We start from the raw sequence: 13,072 nt of genomic DNA on the forward strand, positions 1-13,072 counted from the left end.
ACTTATTAAACTGATAGTTCGGTAATTTTCACATGTGTCAACACCTGCTTCCTTTGGGATTGGAATTATTATATTATTCTTGAAGTCTGAGGGAATTTCGCCTGTCTCATACATCTTGCTCACCAGATGGTAGAGTTTTGTCAGGACTGGCTCTCCCAAGGCTACCAGTAGTTCTAATGGAATGTTGTCTACTCCCAGCACTTTGTTTCGACTTAGGTCTTTCAGTGCTCTGTCAAACTCTTCACACAGTATTGTATCTCCCATTTCATCTTCATCTACATCCTCTTCCATTTCCATAATATTGTCCTCAAGAACATCACCCCTGTATAGACCCTCTATATACTCCTTCCACCTTTCTGCTTTCCCTTCTTTGCTTAGAACTGGGTTTCCATCTGAGCTCTTGATATTCATGCAAGTGGTTCTCTTTTCTCCAAAGGTCTCTTTAATTTTCCAATAGGCAGTACCTATCTTACCCCTCGTGAGATAAGCCTCTACATCCTTACATTTGTCCTCTAGCCATCCCTGCTTAACCATTTTGCACTTCCTGTCGATCTCATTTTTGAGATTTCAGAATGCAAAGTGTTAAATTCATCTTTTGTTAAAGATATATCATCCATAGTGCCATCAAAAAAATGAACATGTTGTCAACATAACAGCAATAGAACACTTATTTTTTTGCAGAGATCAGAGGAGGAGATTAGTGTTTAACTTCCCATTGACAAAGACTTCATTAGAGATGGAGCACAAGCTTAGATTAGAGAAGGCTGAAGAAGGAAAGCAGCCATGCCCTTTTCAAAGGAACCATCCTGGCATGTATCTTACATTATTTTGGGAAATCACAGAAAACCTAAATCAGGATAGACAAACGTGGGTTTGAACCATTGTCCTCCAGAATGTAAGTCCAGTGTGCTATGCACTGCACTACCCTGCTCGGCTGCAGAGATCAGAAGATTGCTGAAAGTATTTACATTCTAGACTGGTCACAGATATATCTGCCAGCCAGCCAGCGAGACAACTGCCCACAGCAGTCAATCAGCTTTCTTGTACATACAATTACCTGAAAGAAAAGTAATTATGGGATGTTACCAATTTAAGAGTTAAAGTTAGTTCTCGAATCTCTTCAGTACTAAATTGACAGTTAGAAGACAGGTTTGCTTGGATAATATCGATCGTCTCATAAATAGGAATGTTAGTCTACAAATTCTTTATATCAAGAGAAGCTAGACAACAGGATGATGTAAAGACCTTTTCTTGCAGTTTCTGAATTGATTTTTTCCTATTTGAAATAGAAAAACTCTGTTCTGTAAATGAACACTCTGTATATTTTCAGCAAAAACGTCACTGGGCAGACTGAAAGATCCTGTTCATGGATCTTAATCTGTGTGCGAAGTGCTGGTGCTCTAGGGTTTATTACTTTTGTTCTGTACAAATTCTCAGGACTGAGAATACTGCTACACTCAAGAAGAGATGTCCTAAGGTCCCTAATGTAAGTGTTAGTCAGATCTGATCAATTTGCGTTATAGATGACAAGAGCTGTGCTACCCTTGTCTACCCTGACAATTAAAGCTTCGTTATCTTTAAGTTTTTTGTTAACTGACTCCGTCACAGACAGATCTCCATTGGAAGGAGAGGCACGTATCAATAAGTTGCAATCCCATTACTTTTTATTATTCTTGTAAATCTAGATTTTGGCTATAAATACCATCTTCAGTGCATTTGTGTTACAATTCAACAGAATCAAAGCAGTTCATGTCATGCTGCACATTCTTACAGATACACTTGTAAGAAAATATGGTTATTTAGAGCTGAAATCTAGATTTGCAAGAATAATAAAAACTAATGTTATTGGGACTTACTGTTGTGTGCCTCTCCTTCCTTCTGGTCTACAGTCACTGTGCACAATGGTTCCTGTGGAATCAAAATTGCTTAAGATCTCTATTTGGCGTCTCAGTTTGAGTTGCATTCTCTATACTGTCACTGGCTTTACAAGTCAACTTTACTTTATCCATCCTACTGTCATCCACGTTATCAAGTGCCATTCTCAAGTCAGCTACAAGGTTAGGAACCATTTTGTCATCTAATCGGGGTAGCAGATTATGTTTAAGAACTTTGTTTATGAACCTCTTGCTGAACAATAAAGGAAATAGATGTTATGTTGACCATGCATTCACCAAAGGGAATCAAATTACCCTTACTATGATTAGTCCTGCAAATAGTTTTCCAGAAGACCTATTGCAATTTTTTTGATCTTAGAGTAATGCCTTAGAATAACTGGGCGACTGCTCTCCCAAACCATGTAGTTCAACTCTATCATTAAATTTTCTAATTCTGAGTGGCTGAGCAAGATAGTGACAGACATGTAAACATCATAGGCCACCTCTTTCTCACTATGAAAATGCCCGAGTTTGTTATTCTTAAGAAATCTGGCACATTTCAGCAGTGATTTGTCCACGGGTTGGTACTTACGAATTTTAAGAAATTTATGTAAGTATACAGGGACAATATTTTCAGTACTACACTGACTGTTGAAATTACTGTTCATAAATATCTTCATAAGCCCAAGGAGGCAATTGGTTATATAAATCCCCCCACTCTAAGGCCATGGTGCAGCAACCGTGATATAATTTCAATAGGAAAAAGATGCTCAATGTTGCAAAAATGATGTAAGCTTTATTGATGTGTTTCACCTTTCTGAGACGTCTTCAGAACTTTTATAGGAACTGCAGGTAATGCATTAGTCATAAGTAGTCGAAATTTTGGTGTGCACACGCAGCTATGCTTAGATAGGCCATACTTCCATCTTGACACAAATATTGATGAACAAATCGCAGTGGCCATGAATACATCACTGCATGTATGCACGCTATATATAAGACTGGAAAACAGGACACTTCTGACGCAGCACATAGAAGCTCTGCTAGATGGTGTTCACAAGTTTGAAAATATAGTAACCAAGAATGAAGTGGAACATTTAGTGACAATTAACATCCATGCAAATGAAAAATAGATTTAACACAGGTGATTAAAGTAAAAGATATGTAAAAATATTAAAGAAGAGATAAAGTATCTAAAACACGGCAAAGAAGAGATAAAGTATCTAAAACATGGCACTATCTCTTAGCGTCAAATGTAAGGACACAAAGTCTGTAAGAAATACATGGACATAACAGCTTGTTTACAAACAGACAAAATGTTCAAAAATTCCCATATGGCAAATATAAAATATATTAATCTTTACGAGAAGAACTATGACAGCGCTCACCTATCTAAGCATAGCTGCATGTCTTTGTCGAAGGTGCAAACCAAAATTTTGACTACTTATAACTAATGCATTGCCCACAGTTCCTATACAACTTCTGAAGATGCCTCAGAAAGATGTAGCACATCAGTAAAGCTTAATGCTGTTTTTGTAAAATAGACCATATTTTTCCTACTGAAAATATATCACAGTTGCTGTGCCATGGCCCTAGGGTCTGATGATTTATATTAAATTTTTCATTTTCTACACCCAAAATACACTGTCCTTTCTTTACTTCTCTGTGGTTACCTAAAACTATCATCACATTGGCTACATACAACTGAAATTTTGTCACACTATACACGCTTTTCTTTCCTATCAGAAAAACAGAGAAAATTATGAGAGTATGAACAGGACACAGCTGTAGGAATTACATTAAGTCCACTATTAACATTGTGTGATCACCAGGGCCTGATAGAGTTTAGTTTCAGTTTTTACTTAACAGTCTTCTGTAAAGAAATGTCAGTCATCACTATAATGGTCTCAAGAAAATGAATGATGGGGTTATTGACCTCTAAGTGTACAGTCTTAATGACTAGGAAGAAATCCTTCTCGATCAGTTAATTTGCCTCAAAAACTGAGGTTAATAACAGAGCTATATACTGAGAGGCAATTGAGCCTATTTGTGTTTCCAAGAGCTTCCCGAAACCCAGAAGTCACTGATCAGTACACCATACTGATGGTCACATTTGGAGTGGTACAAACAATCGGTCTGTGGAGCACTGGAAAAAGGTTTCACCAAGAAATGTATGACAGTATGCAATATGACACTTAGATTGACATGTGAAGACCTGGCAAATGGTACCCACCCGAATTTTCTGTACCAAAAGCAAAAGTGGATGGGCATTGTGTGGTGATCTGGTGCCGTTTATACTTAAGGTGTTGGATCATTATATTTAGTTAACACTGAAAATAATATGTGGACTTAAATGGATAATCCATGTAGGAGCCCAGATACAGGGACAAACTAGGGCAGAATAAGATAGAAATCAACAGTGTGACCAGTTGACTGCCCATGTGTGCTTGTCACTCCTGTAGCTTAGCAGGGAGTCATTTTTACAGTATTCATACGACTTCTCTTATTTTTATACTAGGCTGTCACACATTTCTTCATGCCACTACTCTAGAAACAGATTCAGAGGAAGGTTACTGAGGGGGGCAGAATGCTTGGGTCATCCTACAGAGATCAAAAGAGGACAGTGATTCATTTGGGTTGGTGGTAACTTGGACCGTGTTGTTAACTTTATCCATATAGATTTAGTGGCAACAGAAATACATATAAAATTATTTGTTGATTTCTGAAAGTGTTTTTCATTTATTTTCTATTTACATACCTTATTTGTGTATGTATGTGTGTGTGTGTGTGTGTGTGTGTGTGTGTGTGTGTGTGTGTGTGTTTTCTCTGGGAGCTCCCTTTAGTTTGCCAATTTTTGTTGTTAATGTCTCATTTTGTTGGTGACATGATCCATTGGTGAATTCTTGTGACTATCTTTTCACTACGTTGATGATGCCATCAGCCTGGTGTGTGTCATTTGCTACTTTGTAAAATAGCACTTTTATTACAGTTCAGTATTAGGTCAGGCACAAACTTCATTAAAAATGACTTAAGAAATAAATGCACACACATCTTGTAAAAATTGTCTTTATATTCACAAAGAAAGATTAAGGACGATTGCATAGTTTAACTACAGCTGGTTTCGTCAGAACTCAATTACATAAATCTCTTTAGTATAATTTCAACGATTTACTACTCCTCTATTTCATTACAACTTATCTGTTGTAACTACTCATTACAAACAGCTGAAACTGACAAGAAGTGACAAGAAATGTGTGCTTCACATTTTCCTGACCACGATGAAACACCCGGTTCACAAATCATTTGTAATTGGTAAACAACACGTAATACCAAAATATTCTAAAATAGACCTATGGCTGATATTTAGTAAAACCACTAGAAAACGTTAACAGCTCATCTTCAGTGCAAATGTCACCAAGCAGTATCAGCAAGAGAAAATGGCTGATAATAGCTTAATAGCAACAAAATAATGGTACAACCACCCTCTTTTGAAACTAATGTAGGAAAGTAAATAAATGAAAGCTATTGCATTGTAGATCCATCATTCCAGTGAGAACCTGAATGACAACAGTAACTGACGAGAGATTGTAAAAATGTTTGTCAGCCCATTGGAAGGTTTCATACTGTGTTGTACCCCAATTATCTACACTGATGAATGATACCTAAAAATTAATATAAAATATCAGCAATAATAGTTTATTAATCCACAGATGACATTTTGAATTGTTATATGTTTTATATATCCCATCAAAAAGAACAACTTTCAGGAATGTGAAATGAGTCAATATAACAATAACAAAAGACAAGCATAATCATATAAGCTTTGTCTGTACACATCATCAATAAAAAAACTATCACAATAAAGCTAAATCTGTATCAACAGTTAGAATCAGCCAACACGAGTACGTGACGTAGGAGGCTCAAGTTCTATTGGGCACCTACAACAAATGAACAACAATAGGCTTACCAAGAAGATCATCTCATTGGTTAAGCATGTGGCTTAACAAAGTACTCAAGGACTTGGATTCGGCTAGGATCTCTGATCTTGAGGTAGAAGATCGTTCCAAATTTTATGCTGTGGTAGAGTCTTGGACCCCTAGAGTCCCTAAACATGGTAAGCCGCTTTCACAGGAGAGGAAGGAGAAATTATCAGCAGGGCTCAAGAGAAATATTGAGAACAGAACAGAAAGAGAGCTCGCTCTCTCTCTCTCTCTCTCTCTCTCACACACCTTTGTCAAGGAAGGAATAAAGTATTTTCTAGAAAAGAAACTACAGAAATCTTTCGGCAGGATGGTCATATAAGGAAATAATTTAGTTACATGCTACAAGTTCTGACTCATTATACCTACAGTAAATACTAGACGAGAGACATGAAAAACCAGGCACGGGTAACTTGTGCACCATTATATCTTTACAACTTTGTTACATTGTTTTGTTAAAACAGGTAATGAATTATTTTGATTATATTTTGTATAACGAGATTGTCTTCATCTGTTCACTTCACGAATGTGTGACGTTACGCCCTCCATTTTGCATTAGGATGAAACAGTGTTACCTGCCATCCTGATTGCATCACAGGTAAAATTCAACAGCTGGTACTGTGCATTTCCAGATTTTCTAATATTTCAAAAGACCGATGCAATATGTATAATCACAAACTTCCCTGCACCAATAGGTGACAAACTGATTATGACAATGGGGTGGGATTCAGTACACAAGAGTTTGAAATCCTAATAATTACACTGTAGGCTAATTACTTTAATACAAATACAGAGAGAGCTCCTCAAATCTGGTCATGCAGTGTTACCCCAACCTTGACTGGTTGATCTAGTGCTGTCTGACATTTGCATTAACCAGATTTTAAATGCTAGTCCCATGCCATAGTTTACTCTGGCACCCTTGAAAGAACACATTTTTACACTTCTTTACGTGAAAAATAATGACTGTCTTTTGCATTTAATAAATTCTTGGCATGGTATAGAACTTTTCCCTTGTTAATATTGTGTTATTTTTAGCCAACTCAGTCCGAAAAACTTCAGGACATAAAAGTACAAAGACAAAAAATGTTAATACCACTGAACATAACATAAAATGTATTTCATATGTGACTACTTACTTCATTGGATTTGTGACTGGATTGTAATAAATTAGATCAAACATGGTGAGACGACTCCTATTCACTTTGCCATCACTCACTTTATGTGAAATCTCTTTTTTTATCTCTATTATACGTCTCAGGTATTCTTTCCTTTTGGTTACCCGTTCTGGCTTAGCATAAGGTTTCTTTATTGGCGATGAACTTTCCTCTGATACCTCTTGAGAAAATTCACTATGTGAAGTATCACTTCCACTGTAACTTAAACAAAAAATGGAGTTATTACATATACTTCCGATTATTTTCGCACATGAATACTAAAAATGTATTCTATCTACTCCCACTTTGGAACACACAAAATTGACATACCTATCTAATCTTGCTATTTTCTTTGGTGGTGATATTGTTGCTGCCCTAGAAACTGAACTACGTTCATCCTCTGACTCATCAGTACTCACACCTGAAGCATTAGCCAGCTTGTCATTCTTCCTGGATTGCACATGGGTTAAACTAGTTCTAGATGTTTTAATTCTTGGTTTCCATGGAGGACTTACAGTCGTTGCTGATGACAAAGATTTCTTTTCACTGTCTGATTCACTAGCACTTCCAATACTACCAGTTCTGTTACGCCTTGCTGCTGATTCAAGGAGTGGCTTTGGTCTGATAAACCTCGACCTAAATGAATTCAACTGACTACAATCTTTTACTGACTGACTAACAGAACATTTTACTGAAGGTGAAGTCCCTTTGTCCTTTTCTGCTGATGGAGAATCACTCACTGGAGGATTTTCACAAGTGGGTGTGTTAACAATAGCACTAGTACATTGTTCTCCAACAGGCGTATCCACAGATATAACATCAGGTGCAACTTTATTTTTTCTTTCAGGGTTGCATACAGTGGTCTGTGAAAGAAATTCAGGACCAATTTTTCTATGAACTTCACGTGACGCACTAGAACTTCCAGTTTCACAGCCAACAGCTGGAATAGTTCTCCCGGAACCACCTGTTTCTACATCCTGGTGCATATTAGAGCTTGTGTCAAAGGTCTGCAACTTTTTAGGAGCCTGAGCAGTAGAATGATCATCAGTTTTACTGGCACTACAATGTTGAATTACTTCTGCTGTACGATTCTCTTTCACTTTCTTGTTTACTAAGGAAAGGGAAACTACTGGTTTCATACGTTTACGTGGTAGTCTTGTGAGTGCAGATGATGTCTGAACTTCCACTGTGTCAGTTTTATGAACACTTGTGGCGCAGGACTCTCCTGACCTCACAGAATTAATACTCTCTTCACTTTTGAAACTGTGTTCGTCAGTTGAAGCTGTAATTTTTTCATCTGTTCTATTACAAAAAGACACATCATTGCTATCACAATTATCTGAATGCTGAACATCAGCATATCCAGGGTGTTGTGCCAAATGGCAGTCAACTATACTTGGCATACCCTCAGGAGTGGAACGATCGCTGCCATTTGCTTCCAAATAGATCGCCTCACTGACACTTGCAGAATTTTGGACTAAATGACCAACCGAAGTGTTTTCTAATGTCTCATTTACTGGATTACACTGCTGAGTTATTTCTAGTATAGAACCTTCTTTCGCTTTCCTGTTTACTATGGAAAGAGAAACTGTTGGTTTCATACGTTTTCGTTGTAGTCTTACAGGCGCAGACGATACCTTGATCTCTTTCACATCTATTTCCTGAGCACTTGTGACACTGGAATCCCTCAACCCTTCACAATTGATACTCTTTTGAGCCTTTAAATGGTGTTCATCAGCTGAAGTTGTAACATCCTCATCTGTTCTTTCACAAAGAGATGCATCTTTGTTAGCACTATTGTCAGACTGATGTTGTGTCAAGTGGCAGTCAACTACACTCTGAGCATCCAAAGGAGTAGAAAAATCACCACTGTTTGCTTCTGAACAGGTCTGCTCACTCACATTTGCCAAATTTTCAACAAAGTGATGAACTGACGCATTCTCTATTGGAAGATTCTCTTTTGCTTTCTTGCTTACTGAGGAAAGAGAAACTGTTGGTTTCACACGTTTTCGTGATAGTCTTAAGGCTGCAGACGATATCTTGGTTTCTGCTACGTCTATTTTCTGAGCACTTGCACAGGAATCCCCCAACCTTGCACAATCTATACTCTCTTGAGTTCTTAAATGGTGTTCATTGGTTGGAGCTGTACCACCCTCCTCTGTTCTTTTACAAAGTGACACATCTTCACTAGCACAATTATCAGATTGCTGAATGTCAGCATATCCAGTGTGTTGTGTCAAGTGACAGTCAACTACACTTCGTGCATCCACAGGATTAGTACCACCACCACTTGCTTCCAAACAGGTTGTCTCACTGACATGTGCAGAATTTTCAACTATGTTACAAACTGGAGAGTTTTCTACTGTAGGGTCCTCTTTTGCTTTCTTACTTAATAAAGAAAGAGAAACTGTTGGTTTCATACGTTTTCGTGATAGTCTTGTGGGTGCAGATGAGGTCTTGATTTCCATTGTGTCAGTTTCATGAACACTTTTGGCACCAGACTCCCCCGACCCCACAGAATTAATACTCTCTTCAATTTTAAAACTATGTTCATCAGTTGAAGCTGCAATTTTCTCATCTGTTCTATTACAAAAAGATACATCATTGCTATCACAATTATCTGAATGTTGAACATCAGCATATCCAGTGTGTTGTGCCAAATTACAGTCAACTATACTTGAGGTATCCTCATGAGTGGAACGATCACTGCCATTTGCTTCCAAATGGGTCGGCTCACTAACATTTGTAGAATTTTGGTCTAAGTGACCAAACGAAGTGTTTTCTAACGTCTTGTTTAATGAACTACACTGCTGTGTTATTTCTAGTGTAGAATTTTCTTTCGGTTTCCTGTTTACTAAGGAAAGAGAAACTGTCGGTTTCATACGTTTTCGCGATAGTCTTAAAGGTGCTGACGGTATCTTCTTTTCTGTTGTGTCAATTTTCTGAGCGCCTGTAACACAGGAATCACCCGGCCTTACTGAATCAATGATGTCCTCAGTTGTAAAACTGTGTTCTCCAGCTGAATCTGTAATACCTTCATCTGGTCTATTACACAGAGATACCTCTTTGCTATCACAATTACCTGTTTGTACACTGTCAACATATCCTTGTTGTATCAATTTAGAGCTAACTACATTTGGTGCATCCATAGGACTAGAACAGCTACTGCCACTTCCTTCCAAACAGGTCGGCTCACTGACGTTTTCAGAATTTTGTACTAAGTGGCAAACTGGAGCGTTTTCTAACGTTTCATTTAATGAACTATCATTGTGCAGCTTTCCAACTACGGTAAACTCGCTTGCACTTTCGGGTAATATTGTTTCTCTCGGGCTAACTTCATGATAATCTGGCGTGGCTGAAGAGTTACTCGAAGTTTTCTCATCCATTTTTTCGTTTTCTCGGGGCTTTTCGCCACAACGTCCCCTTGAAACCGACACATTAGCAACTGCTTTTATCCTACAGCGTCTTGTAGCCATGGCTAACTACCTAAATATTATCAGTACAAAATATTACATCATTTATGCCATACGACAAATAATAAGACACTACACGGCACGAAAAATTAGCTCCATCCGCTGAAATCAATAATTGTATGAATAAATCACTATAAGTGTGTTCTGTTTGACAGAAGTTTATTATTCATTTCTTTATAATCAAACAATGAACTGACAGACTCCAACAGACACACGTTCACAGCTGACACAATGTTCGACACACAACAGTGACTGACAACACTAAACGCCAAAGCCATTTTAAACATATGGTCGATATACACAACTAAATAACACAGTAGTAATGCACGTCTCGCACGTGTACTTCGCCAACTTCTGAAACTCTTTGCAAACGCAGATTTAACATTGCCAAATTAAACTCGTTGGGAAAAGTAGTAATTTCAAAGCCACCTAGATGGCGTTGGTTATTGGCGCAAAGTATCAGTAGGATTATTGGCGCAAAGGTCCAGCGGCAAGACATTGCCCTTCTGACAATTTCCTGAATGTATACCATACAGACAATTCTCGAAGCAATAGAAATGTTATGTTCCACCCTGATAATACTGTAAATAAAGAAAACAATGGACTGAACTCAAAATATTCATGCACGGTTATTTAGCTAAAACTGTTTGGGAATACAATAAATTCTCCATTAAAATCGAAATAGTAACAATTGTTATCAAAATCTGTCATCACATAATAGGGTAAATACAAAATTAAGTGTGCGTAACTATACATGTGTGCAAACAATAACCGGTGCACAAAAAATGCATCAAATTTTGCTTTCTTCGGAAAATTTAAGATCTTTCCTGCGTCATATATTAATATATGAACGAATCGGTTCTGATATTAGTTTTATTTTTGCAATCACCTCGAAGTTACATGTAGAGGGGTTGAAAAATATTCAGCTCACGGGATTTGAAAATTTTGAAGCGGGTTTTCGTGAAACATAAAACCTTGCTTTGATATCTGCCGATTGTAATTTTTCTCCATATCTGCTACACTGTCGCGCTAGGCAGACAAGCCACTGTAATTCGTAATGCTTTTCATCACTCAACACGAGGGCGAATCCAGGGGAGGATGGGGGGAGGGGGGGGGGGGGCGCTATGGGACTACAGCTCCCTCCCAAGAATTGCACCTGTTTCTTGGTAACAAAAAATTTAAAAAAAATTCTGTGCAACACAGCTTTCAGACCTAACAATCTCATCATTGTAGTTGGTAATGTAACAGATTAAGAAAACACCATCATTTAATCTAGAGAATTTGAAGTCGACCTGGTGATTCAATATTTCTATGAGCTCTGCCCCTCCCCCTCCTCTACCTGTCCAAAATCTTGCATTTGACTCTGACTAAACTTCTAAACTTGTTTTGTATGCATTTTCTTCCATACATCGACAGCAGTTTCCCAGTGTCCTGCCAGTTAATTGACGTCTGCAATTTGGTATATAGTCTGTTCACAAATAGATGAACAAATTCAGAGGTGATGCCAGAAGCAGAGAAAGCAGCTCCGCCAATTGACTGCCAGCATATTAGCTGCAGAAACGTGCTTTCATCAAGCAGTGCTGGCACTACACCTGTGCTCACATATCAATCTATGCCACAAGCAACACCAGGTTCTGATGTTTTCCCAGAACTATCTTGGCAAAAATTGTGAATTACTCTCACACAACTGAAGATTGTCCTTTTGTATGTATCTGATTTTCTCATTGGCTGAGGGAGTGGATTGAACGACTCTTTCTTCAGCTCGCAGCAGTCAGCTACATTATTATTTTGCTAGCACTAACCCCTTCTCCAAGAAGTGGAAAGATTATCTGGCCCTGCCTTTGATGGGTAGTTGCCAATGGTTGCATTTCGTGAAAATTAGACTATGTATTACCGCATTCTAAATTTGGTAACACTTTTTCATAAAGAACTACATCATCTACCAAATATATGACATTGCAACTAATGCATTCTGAGTCACTGAAACAGAAATTACTTTTTTTATTATTTTTATTTATGGTTGATCCACCCTTACACATTTGCATGTAAGTTTTAAAACAACTTTTACGTTGGGGACTGGCGTATTCGAGAAAACATGGTTACCAGTTTCTAGCAAAACATACTAATACTACGTTATTACTGTGTCGTTTACGACATATGTCTGGATAGACTGCACCAAAAATTACCAAACTGATATATGTAAAAAATACTTAACAATACAAGAAATTGTAACATTAAGCATTTTACTATACATACATTTAATCTGCTTTTGACAATTGGCTTTTCTGAAAGATTCACTAGTTTTGGAGATAGTTCTGTAAATCCATTCATTGTCTTCACAGCAAAAAAATTCCTGTATGGAGTAGAGCAGACTTAATTTAATGTCCCTTGAAATTTTGTTCTTGAATCTCTCCCGCGACAGGACCTGCATTTCTATGGGTAGTGATCCAAACATTTTCAGAGCAATGATCAGAAAGCTACCTCTTATTTCGGACACTCATCAGGTTGGTATGTTTATGCTCTCTTTGTTGCAGGTGTTGTTATCATGTCTGTCATGTCCCTTGCTGAAGGAATCTAGATTTTTCTTAATG

At 37.7% G+C, this 13,072-nt stretch overlaps 1 protein-coding gene across 2 annotated transcripts in view; it reads right to left on the reverse strand.

The window, feature by feature from the left end:
• The window catches only part of LOC124605326 (titin homolog), an 83,023-nt gene extending 72,197 nt beyond the window's left edge, over positions 1-10,826 (reverse strand). The window contains exons 1-2 of one of the 2 annotated variants that reach the window (XM_047136932.1): positions 7,339-10,826; positions 6,991-7,224 (exon numbers count right to left, since the gene is read on the reverse strand). In XM_047136932.1, coding sequence (XP_046992888.1) covers positions 6,991-7,224; positions 7,339-10,484 — 3,380 coding nt within the window. In that variant the 5' untranslated portion in view covers positions 10,485-10,826. Of the gene's footprint in view, positions 1-6,990; positions 7,231-7,338 lie in introns of both variants that reach the window. The other variant, XM_047136931.1, reaches the window with a different exon arrangement.
• Positions 10,827-13,072: the final 2,246 nt, after the last annotated feature.

This window comes from Schistocerca americana, chromosome 3 (genome assembly GCF_021461395.2).
Source record: "Schistocerca americana isolate TAMUIC-IGC-003095 chromosome 3, iqSchAmer2.1, whole genome shotgun sequence".
NCBI lineage: Eukaryota > Metazoa > Arthropoda > Insecta > Orthoptera > Acrididae > Schistocerca > Schistocerca americana.